The following is an 11,362-nucleotide window of genomic DNA, read 5'->3' on the forward strand; positions in this document are numbered from 1 at the left end:
AGTCACACACATGCAGACATCCTCACACCACACACACACAGTCAAACACATGCAGACATCCTCACACACACACAGACATCCGCACACACAGTCACACACATGCAGACATCCTCACACACACACACAGACATCCGCACACACAGTCACACACATGCAGACATCCTCACACACACATACAGTCACACAGTCACACACATGCAGACATCCTCACACACACACACACACAGACATCCGCACACACAGTCACACACATGCAGACATCCTCACACACACACACACACACACACACACACACGCAGACATCCGCACACACAGTCACACACATACAGACATCCGCACACACAGTCACACACATACAGACATCCGCACACACAGTCACACACATACAGACATCCGCACACACAGTCACACACATGCAGACATCCTCACACACACACACACACACACACACACACACACACACACACACACACACACACACACACATCCGCACACACAGTCACACACATGCAGACATCCTCACACACACAAACACACAGTCAAACACATGCAGACATCCTCACACACACACACAGACATCCGCACACACAGTCACACACATGCAGACATCCTCACACACACACACAGACATCCGCACACACAGTCACACACATGCAGACATCCTCACACACACACACAGTCACACAGTCACACACATGCAGACATCCTCACACACACACACACACAGACATCCGCACACACAGTCACACACATGCAGACATCCTCACACACACACGCAGACATCCGCACACACAGTCACACACATGCAGACATCCTCACACACACACACACACAATGCGTGCAGATAACATGTATCAACTGCTAAAGTTTGAATAAACGCTGTTGAGCTCCCTGTATAGTCGCACAGTGTGCGTGTGTGTGTGTGTGTGTGTGTGTGTGTGTGTGTGTGTATACACACACACTGATTCTCACACACGTGTGTGTGTGTGTGTGTGTGTGTATATAAAACAACAGAAAAATGAAGAACACACACTCCTGGTGCATATAGAGTATTATGCGTGTAGGTGTATGTACTGTATGTATATGTGTCTATATGTATGTATGTATACTGCAGAGCAGGAGCGGCTCACTGTGCAGGAGAGGCGTCTCTTCGCGGTTGAGGGGAGCAGCGTTTTCCTGGAGTGTCTCCCCAAATCCCTGCGCGCTCAGGTCACATGGACGTACCACAAGTCACCGGACGTCCCACGCAAGGAGGTAAATCCTGAGGACCCCACCCCAAATCCCGAGACCCCCCTCCCTCCCACCCCAAATCCCGAGACCCCCCTCCCTCCCACCCCAAATCCCGAGACCCCCCTCCCTCCCACCCCAAATCCCGAGACCCCCCTCCCTCCCACCCCAAATCCCGAGACCCCCCTCCCTCCCACCCCAAATCCCGAGACCCCCCTCCCTCCCACCCCAAATCCCGAGACCCCCCTCCCTCCCACCCCAAATCCCGAGACCCCCCTCCCTCCCACCCCAAATCCCGAGACCCCCCTCCCTCCCACCCCAAATCCCGAGACCCCCCTCCCTCCCACCCCAAATCCGAGACCCCCCTCCCTCCCACCCAAAATCCCGAGACCCCCTCCCTCCCACCCCAAATCCCGAGACCCCCTCCCTCCCACCCCAAATCCCGAGACCCCCTCCCTCCCACCCCAAATCCCGAGACCCCCTCCCTCCCACCCCAAATCCCGAGACCCCCTCCCTCCCACCCCAAATCCGAGACCCCCTCCCTCCCACCCCAAATCCCGAGAGACCCCCTCCCTCCCACCCCAAATCCCGAGACCCCCTCCCTCCCACCCCAAATCCCGAGACCCCCTCCCTCCCACCCCAAATCCCGAGACCCCCCTCCCTCCCACCCCAAATCCCGAGACCCCCCTCCCTCCCACCCCAAATCCCGAAACCCCCTCCCTCCCACCCCAAATCCCGAAACCCCCCCTCCCTCCCACCCCAAATCCCGAAACCCCCCCTCCCTCCCACCCAAATCCGAGACTCCCCTCCCTCCACCCCAATCCCGACACCCCCCTCCCTCCCACCCCAAATCCCGACACCCCCCTCCCTCCCACCCCAAATCCCGACACCCCCCTCCCTCCCACCCCAAATCCCGACACCCCCCTCCCTCCCACCCCCAAATCCCGACACCCCCCTCCCTCCCACCCCAAATCCCGAGACCCCCCCTCCCTCCCACCCCAAATCCCGAGACCCCCCCTCCCTCCCACCCAAATCCCGAGACCCCCCCCTCCCTCCCACCCCAAATCCCGAGACCCCCCCCTCCCCTCCCACCCCAAATCCCGAGACCCCCCCTCCTCCCACCCCAAATCCCGAGACCCCCCCTCCCTCCCACCCCAAATCCCGAGACCCCCCCCTCCCTCCCACCCCAAATCCCGAGACCCCCCCCTCCCTCCCACCTCAAATCCCGAGACCCCCCCTCCCTCCCACCCCAAATCCCGAGACCCCCCCCTCCCTCCCACCCAAATCCCGAGACCCCCCCTCCCTCCCACCCCAAATCCCGAGACCCCCCCTCCCTCCCACCCCAAATCCCGAGACCCCCCCTCCCTCCCACCCCAAATCCCGAGACCCCCCCTCCCTCCCACCCCAAATCCCGAGACCCCCCTCCCTCCACCCCAAATCCGAGACCCCCCCTCCCTTCTACCCCAAATCCCGAGACCCCCCCCTCCCTCCCACCCCAAATCCTAAAGGTGACCCTCCCCAGATCCTAGAGGTGTGTCTGTTCCTGCAGGTGCAGTTTGATGAGCGTGTTATCGGGACAGAGCGTGGTGTCCTGCTGCGCAGCGCTCTCCGCCGGGACGCGGGAACCTACCTGTGTCACTCCTCGGAGCACGGGTTCAGCCAGACCCTGCTGCGGCTCCTCCTGGAGGTCATCCCGTCCTCCCGGGCCGAGGACCCCCCGGGGTCACACCGCGGCGCCTCGCTCCGCTGGTACCAAGACTTCCTGCGTCTCGTGCAGCAGCCCAGCTCCGCCGAGCAGGTGTGTGAGGAGCTGTGGATACGCAGAGGCCGGACCCCACACCAGCCCGGGCCCCTGGGACCCCCACACCAGCCCGGCCTTCAGGGACCCCCGCACCAGCCCGGCCTTCAGGGGCCCCCGCAGCGTCCCTTTACTCCCCTCAGCATCAAGGCCAAAGCCCAGAAGTGGAAACACCTGGAGGATAAAAGAAAGGTGCGGAGCCGGCGGACTCACAGCCCCCCGACCCGGGCAGAGCGGGGCCCCCGGAGTGCTTCCAGCTAGAGGACCCCAAGGGCCCGGACACACCATCCTACAGACTGTAATGGGGGGCTGTTAAAAGGAGTGACCACTGGGGGGGAGAGAGGCTTGCACCCCATAACTGTACAGATGTTGGGGGGCTCGCTTAAAGCCTGCAACGCATCGCAGAGTAATATGTACCAATGTGTCTGTGTGCAGAGCATTGCTCTGCTAACGCGATATTTGCTGCCAAAGATAACTGCAGAGCATTGCGCTAATAACGCCTACCGGATTTTGCCATTATCACTCCGGATAAAGGGCCCATCTCCCAGGCTCTGCAATTATCACTCTGTATAAAGGGCCCATCTCCCAGGCTCTGCGATTATCACTCTGTATAAAGGGCCCATCTCCCAGGCTCTGCAATTATCACTCTGTATAAAGGGCCCATCTCCCAGGCTCTGTAATCATCACTCTGTATAAAGGGCCCATCTCCCAGGCTCTGCGATTATTACTCCGGATAAAGGGCCCATCTCCCAGGCTCTGCGATTATTACTCCGGATAAAGGGCCCATCTCCAGGCTCTGCAATTATCACTCTGTATAAAGGGCCCATCTCCCAGGCTCTGTAATCATCACTCTGTATAAAGGGCCCATCTCCCAGGCTCTGCGATTATCACTCTGTATAAAGGGCCCATCTCCCAGGCTCTGCGATTATCACTCTGTATAAAGGGCCCATCTCCCAGCTCTGCAATTATCACTCTGTATAAAGGGCCCATCTCCCAGGCTCTGTAATCATCACTCTGTATAAAGGGCCCATCTCCCAGGCTCTGTAATCATCACTCTGTATAAAGGGCCCATCTCCCAGGCTCTGCGATTATCACTCTGTATAAAGGGCCCATCTCCCAGGCTCTGTAATCATCACTCTGTATAAAGGGCCCATCTCCCAGGCTCTGCGATTATCACTCTGTATAAAGGGCCCATCTCCCAGGCTCTGCGATTATCACTCTGTATAAAGGGCCCATCTCCCAGGCTCTGCGATTATCACTCTGTATAAAGGGCCCATCTCCCAGGCTCTGCGATTATCACTCTGTATAAAGGGCCCATCTCCCAGGCTCTGCGATTATCACTCTGTATAAAGGGCCCATCTCCCAGGCTCTGCGATTATCACTGTATAAAGGGCCCATCTCCCAGGCTCTGCGATTATCACTCTGTATAAAGGGCCCATCTCCCAGGCTCTGCAGTTATTACTCTGTATAAAGGGCCATCTCCCAGGCTCTGCAATTATCACTCTGTATAAAGGGCCCATCTCCCAGGCTCTGTAATTATCACTCTGTATAAAGGGCCCATCTCCCAGGCTCTGCAATTATCACTCTGTATAAAGGGCCCATCTCCCAGGCTCTGCAATTATCACTCTATATAAAGGTCCCATCTCCCAGGCTCTGCAATTATCACTCCGGATAAAGGGCCCATCTCCCAGGCTCTGCAATTATCACTCTGTATGAAGGGCCCATCTCCCAGGCTCTGTAACTATCACTCTGTATAAAGGGCCATCTCCCAGGCTCTGCGATTATCACTCTGTATAAAGGGCCCATCTCCCAGGCTCTGCAATTATCACTATATAAAGGTCCCATCTCCCAGGCTCTGCAATTATCACTCCGGATAAAGGGCCCATCTCCCAGGCTCTGTAATCATCACTCTGTATAAAGGGCCCATCTCCCAGGCTCTGCGATTATTACTCTGGATTTAAAACATACATTTTCCAGGCTCTGCCATAAAATGCAGATGTTTATGCAGTAACCCTTTCAGTGCTAAACAAGGTGGAGGTTTCCTGCGGAGATGAAAGGGTTACGCACAGTATTAATCGCCGAAAGCATAACTTGTATATAAACCTTGTAGCCTCTACGTTACTAACCCACCTCTTAACCCCCTGAGCATTGGAGAGATCTGCAGAGCATCTCGCCAAGACCCGAGAGGTTAACGAGGGCACGCTAACCCGGTCGGGTACTAGACTAACGAGAGTTCTATGCTAACGATGTCCCTTGACTAATTATTCTGAGAGTACAGATTTAATATATCTCTGTTAGTGTAAATATTGTTAAACTATAAATTAACCCTCCTGCTGCTGCTAGAAAGACCCGCCGGCGTTACAAGGGCGCGCCCAGCGTTACAAAGGCGCGCCCGGCGTTACAAAGGCGCTAATTACGTCTTCTGTTCTCTTTGGGGTTTTTTATGACGGAATCTTACGGGAAATAAATACCTTATTAAGTTAACACAATAAAAGCTTTCCGATCAGAGAGCGTCTTGGTTTATTATAACAATGTCCAAAATGGAGACAGGCGCGCAATTTCTGTTCTTCGGTTATTTCACAAATGTTGGTAAAAGAGAAAAAACTCGGAGTTTGACGACACGGACATTGCTTGCTACGTAAAAATAAACACGCTCGCCGCGGAGGGGCGGGAAATCCTGGTGAGGATGAATGGGCTCCACAAAGTGAGTAGCGGCCATCTTTCTCTATCCCTGGTTGATGGTTATGTTGGGGTGGGGGGGAAAGTTTGAGTGGTTATTGGTAAAGAAAGCTTAATAAAAACCATGTGCTGTTCCCTGCTGAACCCATAATCCCTATTATAAGCCCCCGATACAGGGAGAGGACCCCCTGCTTTGTATTAATTATCTTTATACAAGATCGCTTTGTGACACAATGTCCCACATCCTAGCGTAAAGGAGGAGAGGGGGGGGGGGAGAGGGAGGAGAGAGATGGGAGGGGGAGAGAGAGGGTGGCCCCTAGGCACTTACATGTAGCTGCCGCCCTCCTTGGAATCCAGCGTCAACACCGTGGACGCCACCAACCTGACATCGCACGGCGTCATGTTGCCATGGTAACGTGACGGCGTGGCGCCACGTGGTGTTACCATGGCAACGAGATGCCGTCCGCCGTGAGTTCCGCGGTGTCATTTTTCACATGGCCCCGCGGCGTTATTTGATGCCGGTTGCCATGGAGACGCGTTGTTGGAACCAAGGTAAGTAAACCAGTTACAGAGGCCTCGCGCGATCCCTGGCATTTATTTTAAATGCCTTCGGGGAAGCGCGGGGCCTCTGTAACACCCCAGACAATCTAGCGCCCCCCCCCCCTGGGGGTCGTGCCACGCACTTTACACACAGCTGCTTCAAGCTGTGCACCGCTTCACTCTTCCCCCCCATGGGAGTACTTCAGATTTCACGATAGGCCCCGGCCGAGAAAGAGACAATACACTGCACAAGTACAAAGTTTATGGCCACCAACAGCCTCGAGCTTATCATTTCCAGGGTCTCGTCAAGAGAGGGGGGGGGGGAGGGGGGTAGAGCTCAAACTGGACAGTACGTACCGCTGTAAGGGGAGAGTTGGCAAAGATAGATAGAGAGGTAATAATGGGGTGAGGTAGAAACTTGATGTATGCACAAGAAGCATTGTCGTACATATCGTGTTTTCAAACATGACCCCATGCTCAGTACAAACACACTGTACAAATACACATTGCAGAAAGCAGGATCAGCCGTTGCAGACGGGGGGAAGGTACAGTAGGACACGTCAGCGGTGTTCAACGCTCTGTAGTTGACAAGGGCCTTCAGAGAGTCAGGTTAACTGCCCTAGAGGCTTGGGCCTCCGGATATAGTGGGCCGTGAGACGGGGGGGCCCATGGCGGCGCGCGCGCCTGTCGCCCGAGCGATCTGTGGATTGCGATCGCTCGCGACGGGGAGGTGTGGCCGTGACATCACAAGGCTGGTTCGCCCTCATTGGCTGAACCGCTCATGTGACCCGCCCGCCGCGCGACAATCACATTTTTCTGTTGGCTCAAAATTCTGCCGCACGGTGGCTCTTCGTCGCGCTCATTATGCCCGTCCCTTATAGAGCTGCTGCATTTTTGTTCACGCCGCGCGCGCTGTCACTCGCACTATGGACGCAGCCTATGTATGAGTAAAGCCTGAGGCAGTCACACAGTGGTTGGTGGATATTCTCAGGTGGTACGTGCTTCAAGCAATAAGAAGGTTGTTCAGCTACTCGGGGAAACTTTACCCACTTCCTAGCCGCTTGTGCGCATGCGTGGCCGACAACGCAACGTCACACCCCGTTGCCATGGCAACGGGGCTCGCGGCGTCAAATGACGCAGGTGGAGGAGGGCAGCATTAGGTAAACTGCCTGAGGGCGGCTTATTTTTCAATCCGCCACTGCTCCCAGAAAGATGATGTAAGTCCTGCTAGTCTGTAACTACATGTGCTAGTGTTAGGATCACTTTGTTGTTTTCCAGCCTTTCCTACACTGCTAAAGAGAGGGCAGGGCTCAAAAAGGGGCGTGCCTGAGCCTGTTTCAGAAGAGGAAGTGACATTGTTAATGGTTGCTATAGAAACAAAAAATTTGTTACATTATAATGCATTAAAAATGTCATTCAGAGTTGTTTAAAAAAATGTATTTTCTCACAGTACAGAACTGATTCATTAGAAAACACACATGTACGATGTAGCTTGGTCTGCAGCTTTAAATAAAGTAACAGAAAGGTTCCTGGCGCCCTCTGCTTATTGCTCACCGCACCCGCCCCGCACGGACCACCCGCCCCTGAGAATTAAGGTGAAAGAACAGCGGGGCATCACCTGCCCCACTATAGAGACATTGGACACGTTGGCGCGGCCCCTCTTCTGCTGGCCGGGGGAAGGGTTGTTACATCAGTAAAAAATAACTATTCAGAGTAACCGGACATATTAATAAGTACGACAGACATGGTTACACGGTTACATAGTAGATGAGGTTGCAAAAGAAGCCTCCATCATGTTCAGGCCGTGCTAAATTTAGACGACAGATACTTTATCCTATATCCGTACTTGCAGTATATTGACCCAGAGCAGTGTTTCCCAATTACATTTTAGTCGTTGGACCCTTTTTTATTTTGTACAACAAAATGGAACCCCTTAAATATTTTTAGCGCAGCACATGCAAAAAAAAAGAAAGAAATCCGCCGCAGGAGAAAAATGTTCTCGGTTCAAGATCCAATATCTTTAAATTGAAAGTTACATTTTTCCAGGGGGACGGCAACTACACGTTTTGTCCTCTTTCATGTCCCATACATAAATGCAGCCGCCCTGTATACGTGCCCGTCAGGGGGGAAAATGATAAGGTTTTACTCTCACTTATATGATAATTATAGCATCAGATTCTTTGTTTATTATTATGGTGTAGGGGGGGGAGGGAGCCCGCAGCGGTGTTGGGGGGGGGGGGAGCCCGCAGCGGTGTTGGGGGGGAGCCCGCAGTGGTGTTGGGGGGGGGGAAGGGAGCCCGCAGCGGTGTTGGGGGGTGGGGAAGGCTGCAATTTTTAACTGTTTTATTTTTTCGCAAGACACTTAATTTTACCTCACGGAGCGCCAGGGTTTTTAGAAGTCCCCCACTGTCCCAATACATTTTTAAAAGACCTCAGGGTTATTTGGGAAATGCTGCTCTACAATACACGTGTTACTCCTTTACTATACAACACACCTTACACCTATACACTTACACCTATACACTTCCCCTCACTCCTTCCTATACTCTCCCATACACTTCCCCTCACTCCTTCCTATACTCTCCCATACACTTCCCCTCACTCCTTCCTATACTCTCCCATACACTTCCCCTCACTCCTTCCTATACTCTCCCATACACTTCCCCTCCTTCCTATACTCTCCCATACACTTCCCCTCACTCCTTCCTATACTCTCCCATACACTTCCCCTCACTCCTTCCTATACTCTCCCATACACTTCCCCTCACTCCTTCCTATACTCTCCCATACACTTCCCCTCACTCCTTCCTATACTCTCCCATACACTTCCCCTCACTCCTTCCTATACTCTCCCATACACTTCCCCTCACTCCTTCCTATACTCTCCCATACACTTCCCCTCACTCCCTCCTATACACTTCCCCTCAATTCTTCCAATACTCTCCCATACACTTCCCCTCACTCCCTCCTATACACTTTCCCTCACTCCTTCCTATACACCTCCCCTGCTCGCTCACACCTTTCTATACTGCCACACACTGTCCTTATAAGTAGATATGCGCCCTCCTCTCCTGTCACTGCTCTCCTGCTCCGGCGCGAGCTGTAACCGCCACCCTCCCTCCTCGCGCTCCACTTTCTTCACCGGCAGCTTTTGCCGCGGGTCAGCCAGCTGCGCTAGCGGCTTCTTCCCCTACCGAGCAGCGTGCAGAGCGGGGCTTCCCGCACGAGCCTCAGTGGAGCAAACAGTCTGTCTCTTCGTGGCTGCTCACTCTCTCCATGGCTGCTATGGGGGAGAGGGTGGTGGAGGAGAGCCATGATGGAACCCTGGGACTGCTCCAGAGGAAGGCAAACAAAAAACCCCAGTGACATATCCACTGATATCTCATAAAGGAAAAAAATAAATTCCTTCCTGACTTCGAATATTGGCAATCAGATTACTCCCTGGATCAACATCCTTCCCATGTTTATTTATTCGGAATATCCCTGTATACCTATCCTTTCTAAAAAGATGTCCAACCTTTTTTTGTTTTAACAGATCTATTGTATCTGCCGTCACAGTCTCTAGGGGTAATGAATTCCACATTGTAACTGCCCTTACTGTAAAGAACCCTTTTCTTTGTTGCTGGTGAAATCTCCTTTCCTCCAACCTTAAAGGATGACCCTGTTCTTAAGGGATGAATAGTTCTTGACCAAACAATAAGGTTAGAGGAGTCATAGAAAATTGTACTGGGTACATACTGAATAAAATAATTGTATGAGGCTTTATGGAGACCGGGGAATCTGTGGGATTTGGAGGAATCTGTAGGATTTGGGGGAATCTCTGGGTTCTGTTCTAATAATTCACTGTAGGGACTTTCCTATTACTTGAAAAATGTTTGTGTAACATCACAGTAAGAACACGGGATTCATCTCCGTGTTATGTGATGTCCGGAAGCAGCTGTGAGAATAAAGTGCTGGCAACAGTTTAAAGGAAACATCTGGATTCAGGAGCGAGGCCAGCTCATCTCGTGCTCACTTCAAAGATTAGCAGCTCTGAATCACATACCAGGAACGCTGGGACATATACGTGTACACGTGTGTGGCACAGCTTCAGGATGCGGCCCATGTAGGCAGATAACACGTGTAATCGTGTATACGTCTAAGGCCTAGGCCATGTTTACTGCTTGCTGGCGGAAGCGTGCTGACGCGCGCTCCCGCTCAGCACTGAGCCCCTACAGCCGCAATTAGAGCGGCTTTAGTAGGGGCTCACCTGTGCTTCCGCGCGCTTGCGGAAGCGCAGGTCTTAGGGGAATTTAAAATTACCCCGCTTGCCGGCGCGACAGGCCGGTGACGTGAGCGGTTCGCCCAATGAGGGCGAACCAGCTCCGTGACGTCACTGGCCCGCCCCCGGCCAGTGACGTGCCCACCCGCTGACGACGCGTGCGGTAAGCAACCGCAAGGCCAGGGAAAGCACCCGCTTTCCCTGAGCCTCAGTGCGCCTCAGCGAGCAAGCAGGGAGCATGGACTCAGCCTAATAGGTTCAGCGTCCCCATGTAGCAGAGGGACAGAATGCATCACCGAGAGGATGGACAGAATGCATCACCGAGAGGATGGACAGAGCCCATGGGCCCTAGGATTCTATCTCTGCCACAGTGTCACCCTGCTGTGGGAGGGTCAGACCCCATGGGATATAGGACTCTGTCAGTGTCACCCTGCTGTGGGAGGGTCAGACCCCATGGGATATAGGACTCTGTCAGTGTCACCCTGCTGTGGGAGGGTCAGACCCCATGGGATATAGGACTCTGTCAGTGTCACCCTGCTGTGGGAGGGTCAGACCCCATGGGATATAGGACTCTGTCAGTGTCACCCTGCTGTGGGAGGGTCAGACCCCATGGGATATAGGACTCTGTCAGTGTCACCCTGCTGTGGGAGGGTCAGACCCCATGGGCCATAGGACCAGTTTGTCATCCTGTTGTTGGAAGGACAGAGTCCGTGGGATTTAAGTCTCCTCTCGCCCCCTCTCGCGCACTGCATGCTGGGTAAAGTAGTCTCCGTCTCCTGCTCACAACACGCAGAGCGCAGACTTCATCTCCCGGCATGCCGCGCGGCCAGCAGGTTGCCAGGCGCCCCTGCCTCGCG

General features: G+C 53.8%; 1 protein-coding gene across 1 annotated transcript; it reads left to right on the forward strand.

Annotated features, from left to right (window-relative positions):
* Nucleotides 1–1,086: 1,086 nt before the first annotated feature.
* On the forward strand, nt 1,087–5,552 carry LOC142468068 (semaphorin-3A-like). The gene is made up of 2 exons (XM_075574167.1): nt 1,087–1,254; nt 2,777–5,552. Exons 1-2 carry the CDS (start codon nt 1,102–1,104, stop codon nt 3,284–3,286), a joined length of 663 nt encoding a protein of 220 aa, XP_075430282.1. The 5' UTR covers nt 1,087–1,101; the 3' UTR covers nt 3,287–5,552.
* Nucleotides 5,553–11,362: the final 5,810 nt, after the last annotated feature.

This window comes from Ascaphus truei, chromosome 17 (assembly GCF_040206685.1).
Source record: "Ascaphus truei isolate aAscTru1 chromosome 17, aAscTru1.hap1, whole genome shotgun sequence".
Taxonomy (NCBI): domain Eukaryota; kingdom Metazoa; phylum Chordata; class Amphibia; order Anura; family Ascaphidae; genus Ascaphus; species Ascaphus truei.